Genomic DNA, 20,342 nt, shown 5'->3' with positions numbered 1-20,342 from the left:
GGCAGGTCATTCTCCACATTCTCCATATACCCAGGGGAACATTTAGCCTAGTCCCCCTACACGGCAGCTTCCAGGGTTCTTGTTTACACTGGGGAACCACACGGCAGAACAACTATTATTTTATTTTGCTTTCTTTCGTGCTGGCAAAGTTAAGAATGTGTAACCCTATCCTGTAGCTGCATCCCATCGAATCAGGAATGCTTCCATTATGCAACCTTTGCTCTCCCTTTCTCCCCTTCTTCCTTAACTGTCATGCAAGGACTGCATCGATGCTGCAGTCCCTTGCTCTTGCCACAGGCAAACCTGGCCTCTGTTCAAATAGCAGCACTGTTGGTTGATGGGTTGATGGCCAGAGAGAGGGGAAAGTTGCTCAGCAGACCGAATGTGCATTAGAGTCTTCCTGGAAGCCTTTGCTGGAACATTCAGAGCATGTGATTTGAACAGCACCAAATCCTTGGTGTTATGTATTATGTATTAAGTTTGACTGCAGTACTCATTCTGGCCACCGTGGCTGCAGTTCTCACTCAGGTCCACAACATGCAAATGAAGGATTGAGACTGCTGTTCACGTATTGGGTATCTAGGGGATGTTTGTTACTGTTGCAAGTTACTGAGTATTATATAAGCCAGCCAGCTACGCTATTGTGCAGTCCAGGACTCAGAGCTGAAATAAAGAGCTGGTTGTTTTCAGAGATGTGTCTTCATCCGTCTTTCCCACAACTCAACACTTGGTATTCTTCCGGTGCCCTCCAGAGGCTTGGGACTACAACTCCCATCAGCCCCAGACAGTTGGTAGGAGCAGCCCTCCCTCCCTCCTCTCTCGTCTCCTCGCCTCCCATCCATGCACCGTATTTTTCCGTCTATAAGACGCCCCCGTGTATAAGACACCCCCCTACTTTGGGGGACTCCGATTTAAGAAAATGGGGGGGGGGAGGATTGCCCCCATGTATAAGACGCCCCCATTTCTAAACTTATTTTGCAGTTTAAAAACAAACAAACCCTAGTCTTCTACACAGAAAAGTACAGTATGGTATTTTTCTGGTGTTGAGTCAGGACCCCTATTAGGGAAGTGTATCGCTTTCACAAGCAAAGCTTTTCCTGTTTTCTTTTTCATCACGTTAGGAGGGTCCTAAGAGCTGGTGAGTAGAGATGGAAGGAAGAAACCATTCCGACCAAGGAGGAATGGCAAACCAAGTTGATGGACTATGCTGAAATGGCAAAATTAACTGGGAAGCTCAGAAACCAAGAGGACAAGAACTTCAAAAAAGAATGGGAGAAAAATGTATAATGTATTTAGGAGACCATTGTAAGCAGATGAAAATATTAGCAGGATTTTAATTTAACCACACTTGTAAAGTAACCAAAAATATGGACAATTTAAATGGATATAAAACCCAGGTGGCGCTGTGGGTTAAACCACTGAGCCTAGGGCTTGCCGATCAGAAGGTCGGCGGTTCAAATCCCCGCGATGGGGTGAGCTCCTGTTGCTTGGTCCCAGCTCCTGCCAACCTAGCAGTTCGAAAGCACATCAAAGTGCAAGTACTGTAGATAAATAGGTACCGCTACAGCGGGAAGGTAAACGGCGTTTCCGTGTGCTGCTCTGGTTCGCCAGAAGCGGCTTTGTCATGCTGGCCACATGACCTGGAAGCTGTACGCCGGCTCCCTCGGCCAATAATGCGAGACGAGCGCGCAACCCCAGAGTCGGTCACGACTGGACCTAATAGTTAGGGGTCCCTTTACCTTAAAATTTGGATAACAAACTGATATGCGGTTGTAAACATTGTCATTAGGACCCATGGAGGGGATGGGGTGGGGTCCTGAGATTCAGAGTAATCTCTCTATATGGTTTTTTAATTGCTTTTGTTATATGTTTATATCTTCTTAAAGTCAAACAAAAATTATCTACTACAAAAAAAGCTGGTGAGTAGAACAACCTGCTTTCAGACACCCCCATCATAACCTGAGCCTTTCCCTGAACGCTCACCCATCATGGATACCCAAGGACACTAGCCACCAAAGATCTTATGCCTAACATCTGCTAGAACCCCAGCATACAGTCACAACCCTGCACCTTCAGGTTGCTGTGGAACTCGGAGAGCCAACTCTGTCTCACCTTTTCAGGACAGGTAAGTATTATTTGATCCCTACCTTTCCAATTTCCTAAATCTCTCTCTACGCTTGCATACTCCAAATCTCTGTTGTTCGCATTCATGGGTTCCTCTGCGGTATCTGGGACTCTACCACAGCTCTGCCAGCTCCGGATAGCACCCTTCCCTGTTCCTCATACAGCAACAGTTAGACAAGGGGTGGGAACCTGTTGATCCTCCAAATGTGCTTGGGCTCCAACTCCCATCAGCCCCAGCCAGCAGAGCTCAAAGGCCAGGGGTGATGGGAGTTGTAGTCCAGAAACATGCAGAGGTCTATCGGTTCCTCACCCCTGCCTTTTTGATGTCTACACTTGACCCAGTACCAGGTGCTGAGGATCTCCTTGAGCAGGCATCCCCAAACTTTGGCCCTCCAGATGTTTTGGACTACAATTCCCATCTTCCCCGACCACTGGTCCTGTTAGCTAGGGATCATGGGAGTTGTAGGCCAAAACATCTGGAGGGCCGAAGTTTGGGGATGCCTGTCCTTGAGGGTTCCTCTGGAGGGAAACCAGTTGAAGAAGCCAAGAGATCTGGACCAAGGAGCAGTGACATAGCTTGTGTCTATGGACCTAGAGTCATTGTACATCTTGGGGGCAAGGAGTCATCTCATGAGCTAGTAATCAATGAAACATCACCACCACCAGGTGGGTTTAGAATGTGGGCTAGGGAGTCAAAGGATCCCTCCCCAAAGGTCTGTGGATGTTAAAGCGATGAAGAGGTTTGTTTGTGAAGTTTCTTCTCCTTAACACACCTGTGTGCAAATGCATGCACTCGAGCAATAAAATGCCAATTATTTATTTGATTGCATTCAAATACTACCTTTTCCCTCCAAGTTGCTCAAGGTGGCGGGCATGGCTCATTTAATCCTGACAACTACCTCATTTAAAGGTGGCCTCATTTAATCCCCACAACTACCCTGTGAGGTGTAGGGACACGGGTGGCGCTATGGTCTAAACCACAGAGCCTAGGGCTTGCCGATCAGAAGGTCGGCGGTTCGAATCCCCGCGACGGGGTGAGCTCCTGTTGCTCCGTCCCAGCTCCTGCCAACCTAGCAGTTCGAAAGCATGTCAAAGTGCAAGTAGATAAATCTGGTGGGAAGGTAAACGCCGTTTCCGTGCGCTGCTCTGGTTCACCAGAAACGGCTTAGTCATGGCCACATGACCCGAAAGCTGTACGCCGTCTCCCTCGGGCAATAAAGCGAGATGAGCGCCACAACCCCAGAGTCGTCCGCGACTGGAGCTAACGGTCAAGGGTTCCTTTCCCTTTACCTTTTACCCTGTGAAGTAGGATGGGGTGGGGTCCTGAGATTCACAGTAATCTCTTTATATGGTTTTTTAATTGCTTTTGTTATACGTTTATATCTTCAAACCAGGTGGGTTGAGGATGTGGGCTAGGAAGTCAAAGGATCCCTCCCTGAAGGTCTGTAGATGTTAAAGCAGGGGTCAGCAAACTTTTTCAGTAGGGGGCTGCCCCACTGTCCCTCAGACCTTGTGGGGGGCCAGACTATATTTTTTGGGGGGGGGGATGAATGAATTCCTATGCTCCACAAATAACCCAGAGATGCATTTTAAATAAAAGGACATATTCTACTCATGTAAAAATACGCTGATTCCCGGACCGTCTGCGGGCCAGATATAGAAGGCGATTGGGCCAGATCTGGCCCCCGGGCCTTAGTTTGTGTTAAAGCAATGAAGGGGGTTGTTTGTGAAGTTTCTTCTCCTTAACACACCTGTGAGCAAATGTGTACACGCGAGCAATAAAATGCCATTTATTTATTTGATTGCATTCAAATCCTACCTTTTTCCTCCAAGTTGTTCAAGGTGGTGGGCATGGCTTCCCCCCAACCCCTCGTTCAGTCCCCACAACTACCCTGCGAGAGAGGATGAGAGGCAGTGACTGGCCTAGAATAATCCAGTGGGCTTCGTGGCTGAGTGAGGATTAGAACCCTGGCCTCCCAGTCCAGTGCTCTAACCACTGCACCGCACAATCTCCACGCAGTGCCTAACAGCGCACCACTGAGAGCCATTTTTGAAACCTTTCTTTGTATTTCTAGCATACTTTTAATAGGACTTGTGCTTTGAGTTGTTTCCATAAATAGCTCCTTCTTCTGACATCTTTTTTCTTTAAAAAAAATTAAAAATTCAAAGGAATATTTTTGTAGTCTGTAAAGGCCAAACTCTTCTTATGCTAAATGCTGTTCCGTGTTACATCTTTGAAAATAGCCTGCAGGAAGGGGGGGGGATGAACCCTTTCCTCCCACACCACAGCCCCTCTCTGCACTATGCACTCAAAGCAGTATCATATCATTTTAAACAGCCAGGGTTTCTGCAACCAACTCCCTCAGTGAACATGGGAGCAAGGCAACATGACCCAGGAGGGGTTTTATCTGAGTGGCAGCACCACTGAGAATCTGCAGCAAGGACTCAGAGTTCCTGAGGCAACTTATTTCCAGTTAAAGCTTAGCTGCATCAAAAATCCAAGTGTACTTTAATTAAAAAGCTCTCCATAGGCACTGAACAGTGTCACTAGTAAAGGCACAATGATTAGGGTCCGTCATAAAATGGCATTGCAGTTTTAAATGAGAACTTTGCTTTTGAGTCCCTTCAGCAAAACGATTTCTCAGAAATCGATTGCTCCCTAGAATGGGTTACCAGCTTTACCGTGCCTGTAAAACAGGAGGCGGGTGGCGCTATGGGTTAAACCACAGAGCCTAGGGTTTGCCGACAGGGGCGTACCCAGGATCAGAATTAGGGGGGGCAAGCCATGGTTGTTCAGGGGCGGGGCCAAGGCACGGGAGGGGAGGGGGCCACGAAGTGGGAATGTGGGCGGGGCTACAGGGCCAGCGGGGCCAGCGCCTCGGCGGCGGCGGCTGCAGCCTCTAAATGAACCCCCTAAACTCTCTCACACGAAATCCCCCTGCTCTGAAGCAGGGCCGTCTCTAGGCCCGGGTCCGGTGGCGCGGAGCGCCAGGGCGCCAGGCCACCAGGGGCGCCACTGCGCTCACTGAGAGGCACGGCGGAGGCCGCCCCAGGCCCGCCTCTCAGCTGTTCAGCGGCTGCAGGCTGCTTTCCGGAGGCGTGCGGGCCTGGGGCCGCCTCTGCCGCGCGCAGGGGCGTCACAACAGGAGGTGGGCAGCACCCCCTGGCCCAGGGCTGGCCCTATGCCCAGGCTGGGTTGCGCAGGGCACCGGCCCTCCAGGCGGCAGCCGTGCAGTGAGCTGCGCTCGCCGCGCCAGGAAACGGGGCGGGTGGGGGCACCAGAGGGATCCGTCACACCACGGCGCCAGGTATGCTTAAGACGGCCCTGCTCTGAAAACACCACTCCCATCCATTTACGGCTAGCCACCCCCCTGAAAAAACCCTTTGGGCCCTGCTTTCCCTCCTCCAGGTCCCCCCGAAGCCTTGCCAATTCCCACCCTATATATCTGGGATGGGGAAGGAGCTCAGAGGTTTGCTAGTCCTGGGGGGCCACCCCCCGTGGCCTGCAAGGATACTGGGGACCCCCCGACAAGCTGAGACCCTCAAAGAAGAAGAAGAAGCTGCCACCGCCGCCTCCCCATCGCAAGGGAGCAAAAGATGGGAAAGGTGAGGTGGCGCAGCGCAGGCGAGCCCCCCCCCAGCTGCGACCCTACGGTGTCGGCAGCGGCTCCCCCGCCCTCAAAGCCCCTCTCTCGGCAGGGGCAGCAAGGGAGAGCGGCATTGCAAAGAAGGAAACAGCAGCCAATGCCCGGAGAGGGCAATGCACGCAGGGGGAGCGGAGAGCTGTGCCGCCCCCCAAGGCAGCTCCTTTCTTATTGCCGAGGGTGGGGGGCGGCGAGGAAGGGTCACTGCCGCTGGGCTACTCCTGCCGCTGGCAATCCGGTGCAAACGCCCCCCACAGCTTCCTTGCAGCAGCCACGACCACCGCCTTCGGGTGGCTCCTCCTTTGCGGGCTTCTGCCCACCGAGGCTGAACTGGCTCCTGTCGGTGCACTTCCTCTCCCGGCCCAGGAGGAGTCTCAGTAGCAACTCCTAACTCAGGGGGGGTAGGGGGTGCGGAGGGGGGAAGGGGGCGCTTCCCAGCCCGTGGTGCCAACGATCGCAGTGCAGCCCACCAGGAGGCAGAGCGCGGCAGCAGCTGCAACCAATGCAGGGAGCCGTGTCTCCTTCGCTTGCCAGCCCAGCAGAACTCTTAGGCAGGAGAGGTTGCCGCCCGGCAGGGCTTTCCATTGGGAGGCGTGAAGGCTTTAGTGGGCAGGAATTGGTGCAAATGTAGGCAGGGCGGGCTGAGAGGAGGAGCCGCCGCCGAGGAGCCGCGGCACCAGCAGCGTTTCCTCCCCCCCTCCCCTCCCGTGTTAACAAGCGGGGCGCCTGCGCAGGGTATTTGCTTCCCTAGTCGGGCCCGCGGTTTGGCCTTCTAGGGGGGGGCAGCTGCACGCCCCTGCCCCATGGTGGGTACACCCATGTTTGCCGATCAGAAGGTTCGCAGTTCGAATCCCTGCGACGGGGTGAGCTCCCGCTGCTCGGTCCCAGCTCCAGCCAACCTAGCAGTTTGAAAGCACGTCAAAGTGCAAGTAGATAAATAGGTACCGCTTTGGCGGGAAGGTAAACGGTGTTTCCTTGCAGTGCTCTGGTTCTCCAGAAGCGGCTCAGTCATTCTGGCCACATGACCTGGAAGCTGTACGCCGTCTCCCTCGGCCAATAAAGCGAGATGAGCGCCGCAACCCCAGAGTCGGTCACAACTGGACCTAATGGTCAGGGGCCCCTTTACCCTTTACCTAAAACAGCTCTAGCCAACTTCTAGGACAGGGGTCTGCAACCTTTAAGACAAAAAGAGCCACTTGGACCCGTTTCCGAAGAAAACAAACAAACTGGGAGCCGCAAAACAGGGACGTAATTAGAAATCAGAGGGCCCCATAGCAAAATTTGCTATGCCCAATAATCAATGCCCCAAAATGCCATAGAAAATTAATCAGGGCCCCAGTGTACCATAAATCATAATCAGTGCCTGATGTAAATAATAATTAATAATGAGGGCCCAATGTCATCCTCGTCATTATAAAAATAACTTTGAGTTTGGGCTGCCTTGATTACTGGGAATGGGCAAAACTCTGACTCCCTTATTAGGACACCTGTATGGTTTCATGTGTGTTGCTCCCATCAAGTGAACTTATAAAATTTCCTCATATTGAATCAACGCACTGATTAATACATCTACCTCAATCTCCTGACCAGGCCGGCAGGAGGCCACAGGCAGGAGCAGCAGCAGCAAACACGCGCTCCGAGCCCGCAAGCCTTTTCTGCTGCTGGGCGTGAAGAAGCGCGCCCGTTTTAAAAAATGAATAACTCAGCCCCCATGAGCCTATTGGATGCAGAAATGCGGCGGGGAGGGGCTGATGCAGGGAGGGGGCCGACCACGCTCCCCGGGCTGCTAATGTCACCTTGCGTCCTTTTTGCACAGCACACGCACACAGCGGAGTTGTGGACTCTGGCGGGCGCTGTGCGGGGCGCAGGCATACAGCGCGCCGCGGCAGCTGTGTGCTCCGGCGGCAGTGGGCACCGCGCGAGTGTCTGGCGAGCATGGCGGGCGCCGCCGCATGGCTCAGGCGGTGCATGGCTCGGACGCCTCCTCCCCTCATATCCGCTCCGGAGCCGCAGCAAAGGTGTAAAAGAGCCACATGCGGCTCCGGAGCCTCAGGTTGCAGACCCCTGTTCTAGGACCTTTCCCTCTACCTGAGAGATTTGTCAGGCTTATCATTTTGGACAAACCCCTAAGCTCCCTAAACTGCTTTCCTAGCCAGGCCCTATCTGGCAGTTAATCTGTCAAAATGAGCCTATTCCATCCTCTCTCCTGCCTGATGGGACCCTTCTCATCCCTGCCATGGTTGGCTAAGAGTCTCCTGGAGGTTGACTCAACGGTCTGCCCATCACAGTTTCCTCCAAAAGAATCATGGGAAGTGTAGTTTGATAAGGGTGCGGAGAGGTGTTAGGAAAAACCCCTGTTCACCCTCACAATTCCCAGAATTCCCAGCTAAGAGGGATTGACTGTCAAACCACTCTGAGAAATGTCGCTCTGTAAGGTGAATAGCAGGTCAGGCAGTTGGGAAACACCGCACAAGTGACTTTGACAGGTGGGCAGAACAACCTAGAATGTCTATCATCATGCTGGGTGATTGACAAGTGGGTTGTCCCGCCCACCAATCAAACTTGTCCTACAGGGGGCTGCTGGGCCTTCTCTTGAACGTCACAAGCTTCCTTTAGAACAAAAAAGGCTGCAAAGTTTTGTTTTTCAGTCTCCTGCACCATTGAAACAGTGTGTTCCATAATTCTCTCTAGACAAGCAGGCAAGAGGCCAAGAAATGAATTGCAGAGGAAGACTTATTGGCAGAGGCAGAGGCTTGATCATCTGCTTCTTCCTTGAGCTTCTCCTAAAATGTTTTTGCACTTCCAAAAGCAGCAGCTGAAAGGAGGGGAAGTCTTACAGACAGGGGGAATGGTGGCATAAAAATGAAAACAGCAGACAAAATGCATTCAACTAAAGGAGATGGCTTGGCAAAAACCGTGTACATTGTGGCAAAACTGCATGCAGAAATGTGTCTTTCGGGAGGAATTTGCACTGAAATGCTGATGAGGCTTTAACTATAAACTGATAATGGGGAACCGAGCTTAACAAATGAAAAAGGAGAAACTGAAAGTGATAAGAGTCCTCCATCCCTAAGCTACAAACAAACTACACTTGGCCCCCAATTCTCCTCCTTAAAAACCCTTAGGATAGAGGCTGTCTCTTAACTGATCTTACGGGAGGCTGTTCATTAGGGCAGATGGGGGCACTGCCTCACCAATCTCAATATGCCCTCAGCCAATCCCCACCAGCCTGCCTGCCTTCCTACAACCAATTGGGGTGGCTCTGCCTGTTGTTGGCTCTGGAAGCCACAGGAGGGGAGAGTGCTCTTGTGCTCAGATCCTGCTCAGAGGTTTCCCCACAGGAACCTGGTTGGCCACTGCAGAAGTGGCTCCCGCAAGATGTCATGACGGCAGCCCCCAGCTGGGATGGTGTTAAGAGAGGACTGGGCAAATTCATGGAGGAGACAGCTGTCAATGGCTACAAGACACAATGGCTGGGATAGCTCAGTTGGTTAGAGCATGGTGCTGATAACTCCAAGGTTGCCGGTTCGATACCCGTATAGGACAGCTGCATTTTCCTGCATTGCAGGGGGTTGGACTAGATGATCCTTAGGGTCCCGTCCAACTCTACAATTCGATGGTTCTGTAGCGTGCCTCCACAGTCTGAGGCAGCAATGCTTCTGAATGCCAGTTGCTGGAAGCCATAGGAAGAGAGAGCGCTCTGGTGGTCGGATCCTGCTTGCAGGTTTCCCGCAGGCACGATGTCTATGTTCTGCCCCCTTGTTGGAAGCAGAATGATTCCTCATGATTCCTAGCAAGTTGAGAGAGTGTTGTGGGGCTCGAATGCTGTTTTCAGGCTTTCCATCCCAGAGGCATCTGGCTGGCCAAGGTGACAACAAGATGCTGGATTGAGCGAGCCTCGGGCCTCATCCATCAGGGCCCTTCTTGCGTCCTTGTTTTGAAATGTTTTAGGAAACCTGTACAGCACAGAATCATAGAGTTGGAAGAGACCCCAAGGGTCATCTAGTCCAACCCCCCCAGGTGATGCAGGAATTTTTGCCCAATGTGGGGCTCGAACCCCTGACCCTGACCTGAGATGAAGAGTCTCACGCTCTACCAACTGGGGATGCAGTAAATTGTAGGGGCTAGTGGCTAAAGCAGATAAATATGTGCCAGTTCCCACCCCCCCCCCTCCAATGCTGAATGAGGTGTGACGCTTTCCTTGTTACCATGGCTGCCTCTCCCCCAGGAGATTTTTGCGTGGAACAAACAGAAGACAGCGCGTTCCCAGTGGGGTTGGCTTTCATGATGTTTGGAGAAACCAGCACTGGGTTCCTCAGGTGTGCCTGGAGCATGGCCGGCTCTTGGACCCTGAGGGAGCCTTCTCTCTCTCCCTCCTCCTCTATTAGTGGCTCCTGCTTCCTCGAGATTTAAAACTCGCCAGCCCCTGCTGCGGCTGCACCTGCAGCCAAGTCCCTCTGCTCTCTTGCGCCGGCGCTGCTGATTTGCGACTCGCCGGGACTCTCCTGAACTTGCCTGCTCTTCAGCTGTTCATCTCCCTCTCCACGTCCGGGGCCCTGGATTTTACCCACAGCTGCAACCGCCTTTGCAGAGATGGGCTCTTCCCACTCGGTGCCGGACGAAATCCAGGAGCTTGCAGACAAGACGGGCTGTGAGTATACAGCTGCTAAACTTTCCTCTCGTCGCTCCCCAGTGACCTCCCTCCCCTGCATGACTTGGGAAGGGAGGGTTTTGCGCTTTCTCCCGCTTTCCCTTCCCTTCCCGCCCCCCCATCCCAAGGGCAGCTGATCCTTGGCGCAAGAATGTGGCTTGAGCAATTCCGGGCTTTTTCCTCTGTGGGTGAGAGGAGCGCTTATCTTTCAGCAATGTCTTTGAAATCCTGGCAATGTCCGTGCGTGCAAGTGATGGTGGCGTCTAGCAGAAGCCGCTCGGCTGGGGGGGAAGAGGAAGTTTGCAAAGGAGACCACCAGTTTCGCAAAGCGTTTTGTGTCTGCAGGCTGCGGTTTGGGCTTTCTGAGTGCTTGCTGGCATGTGCAACCTGCTTTTCTGTTCAGAGCCTGGAGTTTTGCATCTGTATCACATACTTTTATATGAAGATATAGAGATGTGTGTGTGCGTGCACACACACACACACACACACACAGGACTGTTGCTGCCACCCATGTCGCTCGCCAACCCGCTCACCCTGGACTACAGATCCTCCAATGGGGGCTGCGTGATGACAGCCTTACATTTATATGTATATAGTATAGATATGGTTTTAACATAAAATGACGTTCATCAGCTCCGACAAACCCTGTAGTGTTACATGCGTATCTCAGCCACATTAAGAAAGGAACATTGAGTGAGGACACTGTCAAATAACTGAATCATCGACTGCATTGCCAAGGCTTCAACTGCCCATCACATAGCCTCTCTCCCAGCAAGAAGCTGGCGTGACAACAACCTTACTTTGGTTTGCATAGCTGATCTATGGGAGCCATACTTTGTCAAAACAATCGTGTTCAGTTTGGGCCTTTTGTGTTGTGTTATATGCTTGGAAAGAGCCAGATCACAAACTTCCTGCCATCTCCTTTGGGGTCTTTCCAAGGGGAGGTGGTTTCTAGAAGGGTAGAGGTAAACACAGCCTGGCAGCTGGGTCTCATGTATAAGAGGAGGGTCTTGGTTGGTGTCTAGTGACAGGAAGGCCAGAACAGGGTTAGGGGAGGGTTCAATGTCCGGCCCATAAGACTGGAGACATCAAAAAGGCTTTGCCAAAACCAGTAAGCTCATCACACTCCCGCCATCTTGCAGACTTAATAGCCAAGGCATTCTCCCCTTTTTAATAGTGGTAAGAACCTAAGAAAAGCCTGCTGGATCAGGCCAATGGCCCATAAAGTCCAGCATCCTGCTCTCACAGTGGCCAAACAGATGCCTGAATGGGAAACTCGCAAGCAGGACCCGAGTGCAAGAGCACACTCCCTCCCTCCCTCCCCACCAGCAACTGGTATTCAGAAGCTAGTAGTCATCAATAGCCTGGTCCTCCATGAATTTTCTCCAATGCTCCTTTAAACCCACCTAACCTGGTGGCCATCCCTGCCTCCTGTGTGGGAGCAAGGTTCATAGTTTAACTCGGTGCTGTTGGAAGATTTAGGGCAGAGGAAAAAAGGCCACAGCGTACAGTGGAACTCTCTCCCCCAGGAGGCAGTGAAGGCCACCAACCTGGATGTATTTGAAAGAGAAATGGACAAATTCATGGGGGAGAGGGCTATCGATGGCTACTAGCCATGATGGTTATGCTCTACCTCCACATTTGGTAGCATCGGATGCCCACAAGTTCTGGTGTTATGAGAGAGAGAATCATAGAATCTTAGAGTGGGAAGGGACCCCACGGGTCATCTAGTCCAACCCCCTGAAACACAGGAATCTCTGCTAAAGCATCCCTGACAGATGGCCGTCCAACCTCTGCTTAAAAACCTCCAAGGAAGGAGAGCCCACCACTTTCCGAGGGAGACAGTTCCACTGTCAAACAGCTCTTACTGCCAGAAATTTCATCCTAATGTTTGGTTGGGATTTTCTTTCTTGTAACTTGAAGCCGTTGGTTCAGGTCCTAGACGCCGAAGCAGCAGAAAACAAGCTTGTTCCCTCTTCCATGTGATGGCCCTTTGGCTATTTGAAGATGGTTATCATAGAAAGTGAGCTCCATAGTTGAACTATGTGCTGTGTGATAACAGAAGAGTTGTAGCAAGTGTCACAACAGCCATAATAATAGCTGTAGTATGTTTAGAGTGGCTGGGGGAACCCGGCCAGATGGGCGGGGTATAAATAATAAATTATTATTATTATACTTTGAAGATATAACACCTGCAAAATGTGACATTGGAAGAAAAGAAGGAGCAGAATGCGTTGCCAGTAATGAGACAAGTCAATCATCTCGTACACACCTAGAAATGGGTTGTATATATTACTTCAGTGAGCAGTTTCCATTTTTATGGCTTAGGACTGTATTATCCTGCACTTCATTAGACCAAACAAAAAAAAATTTTTTTAAATCCTTCCAGTAGCACCTTAGAGACCAACTTTATTAGACCAGGTTACAGGTAGGTAGCCGTGTTGATCTGACGCAGTCAAAACAAAATAAAAAAATCCTTCCAGTAGCACCTTAGAGACCAACTAAGTTTGTCATAGGTATGAGCTCATAGGTACGAAAGCTCACACCTATGACAAACTTAGCTGGTCTCTAAGGTGCTACTGGAAGGAATTTTTTTATTAGACCAGTACATTAGAAATAGACTCTATTTTTTTTCTACAGAGCAATTGTGGGGCTGACCTCCCTCTTACTCTTAATTCATTAGTTCATTAGTTCCATCATGTTTGCTGTCCCTCAGACTTGAGTCAACCCATCTTTTCCTGTGAGAGTTCTTATCTTTTTCCAGTGGTACTGTATCAGATTTCTATGTGGGCAGCTCTTAATACGGGAAAGACAATTTCCTTATCTGTTAAGGGCAGATGTCTAACATAGCCGATTAAAAATAACCAGGAGGTCTGCTGGGAGGGCATATGTTGTTGTTGTTGTTTAGTCGTGTCAGACTCTTCGTGACCCCATGGACCATAGCAGTTATTTCAATTTCTGCTTATTACATCGACCCAAAATTTCTTTCATTTCTCGGACAAGCCCCCCCCCTCCCCAAATACGTGGTCCATCCCGTTAACAAAATCACTTAAATGACACAAACCCTGTTGAGAAGAGCCCTGATAGAGCAAACGGAACAAAAAAATGATTTGAGGAGAGAGGTGCAGAGAGGTTCTGTCTTACTTAGTTCAGGAACTAAGAAAACGCTGGGGGGACGGACGACATACAGAGAAAACCTCCCTCAGCCAAGCAGAGTGTCTGCTGCCAAGAAGTTCTTTCAAATGCCCCCAGATTCAAATGCCCCCAGAGCCAGTGTGGTGTAGTGGTTAAGAGCGGTAGACTCATAATCTGGGGAACCGGGTTCGCTTCCCCGCTCCTCCACATGCAGCTGCTGGGTGACCTTGGGCTAGTCACACTTCTCTGAAGTCTCTCAGCCCCACTCACCTCACAGAGTGTTTGTTGTGGGGGAGGAAGGGAAAGGAGAATGTTAGCCGCTTTGAGACTCCTTCGGGTAGTGATAAAGCGGGATATCAAATCCAAACTCTTCTTCTTCTTCTTCTCCTTCTCCTGTGTGACCAAGACAGGGAACGCATGTTATCTGTGTGCGCTGCACATGCATGTGTATTTGCTCTGAATCCGTCCACTATGGCTGGGGTTCCCAAGAGGGCAGGGAACAGGTTTAGCTGCCAAAACATCAATGTCCTGCTCCCTTTAAAAATTATACCCTGCCTTTCCTTGAAATTTAATATCCAAGCATATCTCTGAATGCCAGTTGCTGGGAATCAAAAGTGTGTGTGTGTGGGGGGGGGAGTTTCTGTTGCGCTCGGTCCTGCTTTTGGGCTTCTCCTTGGGGGGGGGGGTGTTATCTGGTTGGCTATTGTGAGAATAGGATGCTGGACCAGCTTGGCTTTTGCTTGATCCAGCTGAAAGGCTCTTGTTTTAAGGTCTACAACAAATGAACAAACAAAGAATTATGGCACAAAGTGCATCTGAGCCCTTGCAGGCCCTTGGAAACTATTGATTTCTTAACCTGGAAGGCGCTGCAGCAAGTACAATTCAAAAAAAAATTCCCAGGGATCCTATTTGTTTCCTCAGGGAATTCATTAGTAATTTTTGCTCTGCTCTGTTTTATTCTTGGCATCCATTGTTGATTTCTGTTGTTGGGGTTTTTGTTGTTGTTGTTGTTCTTGTTTAAATGGTAAATGTGGTGTTTCAATTTGTAACCACTATGAAATGCAGCTCTTTTAACTGCATAGAGAAGTTTTTAATGTTTGATGATGTTTTATTGTGTTTTTTATATTCTCTTGGGAGCCAGCCAGAGCGGCTGGGGCAAGCCAGTCAGGTGGGCGGCATATAAATATTATTATTATTATTATTATTATTATTATTATTATTATTATTATTAAAGAATAGGGAGAGATTTGATCTGGTTCGGATGTTGACACAAACCTCCCTAATATGCATATTCTGAAACAATATGTGAACTGAAACACACCTGTGCACTGAAATTTTCACTTCTCCCAATTTCAGGATGCAGTTCTCCAAAAGAATAATGTACAAAACAGGTGTGCCTGTGTGTGTGTGTTTGTGTCTGGGTTCTCTCCTCAAAGAACTCCAATTCCCAGAAGAAAATTACTAGACTACTCTTGAGAATTGTAGCTCTGTGAAGGGAATAGGAATTCTCCTAACAACTCTCAGCACCCTTAACAAACTACAGTTCCCAGGATTCTAGGAGTCTTGGTAGACCACAAACTTGACATGAGTCAACAGTGTGATGCAGCAGCTAAAAAAGCCAATGCAATTCTGGGCTGCATCAATAGGAGTATAGGGAAGTACGGTAATAGTACCACTGTATTCTGCTCTGGTCAGACCTCACCTGGAGTACTGTGCCCAATTCTGGGCACCACAGTTTAAGAAGGATACTGACAAGCTGGAACGTGTCCAGAAGAGGGCAACCAAAATGGTCAAAGGCCTGGAAACGATGCCTTATGAGGAACGGCTTAGGGAGCTGGGTATGTTTAGCCTGAAGAAGAGGATATGAAGAAGGGGGGATATGATAGCCATGTTCAAATATATAAAAGGATGTCCTATAGAGGAGGGAGAAAGGTTGTTTTCTGCTGCTCCAGAGAAGCGGACATGGAGCAATGGATTCAAACTACAAGAAAGAAGATTCCACCTAAACATTAGGAAGAACTTCCTGACAGTAAGAGCTGTTCGGCAGTGGAATTTGCTACCAAGGAGTGGGGTGGAGTCTCCTCCTTTGGAGGTCTTTAAGCAGAGGCTTGAGAGGCATATGTCAAGAAGGCTTTGATGGTGTTTCCTGCTTGGCAGGGGGTTGGACTGGATTGCCCTTGCGGTCTCTTCCAACTCTATGATTCTATGATTCTGTGAGGGGAGCCACGTCTATTTAAAGTGGCATGATGCTGCTTGAAATGTACAATGTAGATGGGACCACAGAATCTCCATTCAATGCTCTTAACTTTGGAAGAAGCCCGCTTATTCTGAAATATATGGGATTCCGCCCGCCCCCCATTCTGCATATAAATTCACATAATATGTTCTGGTGAGGGAGAGGGCCACTCAGGAAAAGGGGGGCGGACAGCACTGAGGAAATCCTTCACAGACCAGCCTGCAAAAAAGCACCTTGAACTGGCGTTGAACATGCAACTGTGAGAAGAGGTTGCTGGACTAGACAGGCATTGGCCTGATCCAGCAGCGCTCTTTGTATGCTCTTCTCTCACACTCTCACACAGAAAGAGAGAGAGAGACCCCTTTCACACCATATCTAACTCTTTGCTGGATGGGATAATTGTGATGCTTTGCTTATTTTTTAAGCTCCTTTTTTAAAGAAAAAATATTTATTTATTGGGTTTTATAACAGAAGAAAAACAAAAACACATAATAACAAACCACATGGGTCACACCCCATGTGGGATACAACAAATGTACAAAATACAAACATACAAAAAGAATAACATACAAAAAAGAAAAGCAACATTCGTAAAGGTAAAGGGGCCCCTGACCATCAGGTCCAGTCGCGTCCGACTCTGGGGTTGCGGCGCTCATCTCGCTCCAGAGGTCGAGGGAGCCGGCGTTTGTCTGCAGACAGCTTCCGGGTCATGTGGCCAGCATGACAAAGCTGCTTCTGGCGAACCAGAGCAGTGCACAGAAACGCCGTTTACCTTCCCGCCGGAGCGGTCTCTATTTATCTACTTGCATTTTGACGTGCTTTCGAACTGCTAGGTTGGCAGGAGCTGGGACCGAGCAACGGGAGCTCACCCCGTTGCAGGGATTCAAACCGCCGACCTTCTGATCAGCAAGCCCTAGACTCTGTGGTTTAACCCACAGCGCCACCTGGGTCCCCAAACATTACAAAGAAACAAAAAATAATATAGTCCTGTTTATATATCTAAATCCCTGACATCATTGACTTCCTCATGTCCCTCCTAACTGCGTTTCATTGTATATCATCTTTAGTCATTTCTAAATCATGATTCAAATCTTATTATAACTTACTTAACCTATTTTTACCTTCATTTCACATTTCATAATCCATTCAAAACTTAATTCACACTTATATCTAAAACTTACTATATTAAAAAGAGAAAAAGAAAAAAAATATCAACAAATCCTTTTCTACAACCTCTATATGCCTCCAGATCTTAAACATTCTCAATATTACAATTATTTTTCAAATAAATTTTAAATTTCTTCCAATCTTCTTCCACCAACTCTTCCCTCTGGTCACGGAGTCTCCCGGTCAATTCAGCCAGTTCCATAAATTCGATCATCTTCGACTGCCACTCATCCACTGTAGGTAGATCTTCATTCTTCCAATTCCTAGCTAATAAAATTCTCGCTGCTGCTGTGGTATTTTTTTTTAAGCTCCTGTTTGGTTCATAGCATTTCATAGATTGCAATTGCCTTATTGGTGATCTGTTGTTTTATAGGCTCTATGCTGCGCTTGTGACGTTCTGTTCTGTTCTTTGTTATGTTACTGTTGTTTATTTGTTTGGAAGCCACTTTGAGATCCGTTTGAATGAAAAGCGGCACAGAAATACAAGGAATCAAATCAAACCTTACCTTTTCCTATCTGTAGCCAAGGCTTGGGTGCCTGGCCCAGCTAACAGGCAGCAAAGAAATGCGTGGTGGGGGCTTGTTGCTCTGATCCAGAGGCATCGCTGACCCTTTTCTTGCAAAAGAATAGTTTGCTCAGCCATTTTTTTTAAAAAATGTTTATTTCAGTCTTCTCTTCTGGGAATAAAGCATATTTGCTGAGGCATGGTGATGGGGTGCATCGAGAAAGAAGACGCTCTAAATAGAACATTCTCTCTTAGGTGATGGTTAGCTGACTCAGTTGGCTTCTTCCTCCAGCTGGCTTTTGGTACCCAAGGCTGTTTTCAAGCCAATTCTACCTTAGGGCCACACAATCTGTGTGCCCAAACACTGGAGCTGTAAACATTTACATTTATTCACAGGTGACATTCAACAGGTGTGCAGTCTGTGTGCCTGTGTATACAACAGCTGGAGCTGTAATTGCGCACTAAGGTGATGATTTTTTCCATTTTTTCTAAAAAAAAAGTCCTGTAGCACAAATGGGTGAACTTTTGCCTATTAATGACTAAAATGAGGTATATTTCATTGAAATATTTTAAAAGGTCACGCCAAACCATTTTTTAAATTTTTTGTATGTCGTTTTACCATTTCATAAAATTGTATTAACAATTCTATATACGTATATATTTTGTATCAAATTTGGACGCAATGCCACATTCCACAATGGAGAGTGTTCTTAGGGTATACAAATGTCACACCTGCGCAAGGTAAAAGCCCTTTTTTGGGACCTCAAAACTCAGCCAGCCAGGGCCGGCTCTAGGTAGACCCCCGGTGGCACGGTGCGCAAACCATGCTGCACCCTGCGAGGGCGGGGGCGCCGGAGCGATCTCCGCCCCTCAGCACCAGGGCACGTGACCTGCTCGAGACTGCCCTGCAGCCAGCAGACCCTGCCAGGCATGCTGGGAAAAGAACCTACAGGAGAGGTAGCAAAACATCGTCCTCTAGCGGCATCTATACTGTTACTGCAGCTAAAAAAAGCTTCCTTGTGTGTTTGATGACCCTATATAATGTTGTATATATGTGACTCTAAAGCTTGGGTTCAATTTTATATCTGCTTACAATGACTTAAAAATGGTCAAAAAACTGATAAATAAAAATTTTAAAATCATTTTGTGCATGAGGGTTTTTTTTATCAAATCTCTTTGAAAGTAATATTTTATCTAATGTTTAATTAAAGTTCATCAAATTATGATACAGGGAAATGAGGTTGTAAAAAAGTCATCACCCTATTGCACACTCTTTTTTTTCACAACGCCTCTTGTACAGGTGTGTGTGGAGATGGAGGGCACCTGTGTTCAGTGTAACGTGAGCACACCTTCTGTGTGACTTGAGTCGTGATGCTGCTGCTAACCTGCATTCCCCCCTTTTGTTATATAAGTAGCAGCCTCAGGATTCATTGAAAAAAAATCTGGTAACCTTAAGATAGAGAGGTCTGGAGGGCCGCTTTCAGGCTTGAGGTTCTGCACTGTGTCTTTTAGGGTGTGCTCTTTTGCTTCTTAGGACGCAGGTGGCGCTGTGGGTTAAACCACAGAGCCTAGGGCTTGCTGATCAGAAGGTTGGCGGTTCGAATCCCTGTGACGGGGTGAGCTCCCGTTGCTTGGTCCCAGCTTCTGCCAACCTAGCAGTTTGAAAGCTCGTCAAAATGCAAGTAGATAAATAGGAACCGCTACAGCGGGAAGGTAAACGGTGTTTCCATGTGCTGCTCTGGTTTGCCAGAAGCGGCTTTGTCATGTTGGCCACATGACCTGGAAGCTATACGCTGGCTCCCTCGGCCAATAATGCGAGATGAGCGCGCTACCCCAGAGTCGGTCACAACTGGACCTAATGGTCAGGGGTCCCTTTACCTTTACCTTTTGCTTCTGGGGACCTGTCCCTCTTGTAAGAAAAGCACTGTCTGGATCTATGCCTTGAGCCAGCTCTCCCTGGAATGTCCAACCCTTAGAGCAGCGGAGGGCAGTGCATGCAAACCCCCTTGGCTAGACAATGGTACCTCCAGGCTAGGGAGTTCTGCTGTTCCCAAACCGCAGATAAGGAAACGAGTGGCCCACGCCCTGGATGTGCGATAAAAAGGGGAAAGGGGAAACTGAAAGTTCTCATTGGCCCATGATTCATTATGGGCGCAGCAATGGCCTCACTCGAGCTCGGCATCTTTATGGTCAAAAGGTGACAGAGATGTTATAACCTGCATCTTTTTTAAAAAGAAAAACAACAGCAGCAGCAACTGTACAGGTTTAACAGGCCCTGCAGAAGTGCAAAAGCGAGTGCGCAGAGGGGCAACTCTCTATCGCTGGAGCAAAACCAGCTACAGTGATGGCAGAAGGGAGTGGCGACCTGACAAAGCGCTGCAGTCGGATCCTGTTCCAGGAGCAGAAGTGGGTGGAAGGAACTGATCACTTAGAAACGGGAAAGCAAATCCCCAGTGGCAGTATTTTATTTTATTTTAATTTGTTGGCGCTCTGTTGTTTAAAGCTGCAGCAAGGCTGTAAGTCAAGCAGTTGCTGTGATGAATGGTTGCATGCCTTAGCAGGGCTGTTCAACTCCCAAGAGACTGTGATCTACTCACAGAGTTGAAAGCTGGCAGTGATCTACCCCCTTTTTGGGGTTCGGGTCAAAGTTGTTGAGTTTTTTCAGGGAGGAGGTAAAATAAAAATATTGAGCTTTTTTTAGGGGAGCCACAGTTGTTCAGCTTCTTTGGGGGAGCCAGTGATCTACTGCAGACATCCAGTGATCTACCAGTAGATCATGATCTACCTGTTGGACATGCCTGTAATAGGGTACATACACCTGTTGGTAAGCATTTCTTAAAAGAAGAAGAAGAAATCCAAAATGGCACGAAGTCTCTCCAG

General features: G+C 48.8%; 1 protein-coding gene across 7 annotated transcripts in view; it reads left to right on the top strand.

Annotated features, from left to right (window-relative positions):
- The first annotated feature begins 1,121 nt into the window (after positions 1–1,121).
- The window catches only part of TESC (tescalcin), a 41,001-nt gene continuing 21,780 nt past the window's right edge, over positions 1,122–20,342 (top strand). For 2 of the 7 annotated variants that reach the window (XM_088659826.1, XM_088659823.1), the window contains exons 1-2: positions 1,122–2,125; positions 10,157–10,419. Coding sequence is in view for 3 of the 7 variants with exons in the window: in XM_088659825.1 (XP_088515951.1) it covers positions 10,362–10,419 (58 nt within the window). In the remaining 4 variants the exon portion in view is untranslated. Of the gene's footprint in view, positions 2,126–8,412; positions 10,420–20,342 lie in introns of those variants that run through there. The other 5 variants (XM_088659827.1, XM_035098565.3, XM_088659825.1 and 2 more) reach the window with 4 other exon arrangements.

The sequence above is a fragment of the Zootoca vivipara genome, chromosome 16 (genome assembly GCF_965207765.1).
Source record: "Zootoca vivipara chromosome 16, rZooViv2.hap1.1, whole genome shotgun sequence".
Classification (NCBI taxonomy): Eukaryota; Metazoa; Chordata; class Lepidosauria; order Squamata; family Lacertidae; genus Zootoca; species Zootoca vivipara.
Note: the sequence above shows the minus strand (reverse complement) of the source record. Positions and strands in the feature narration are given on the sequence as shown.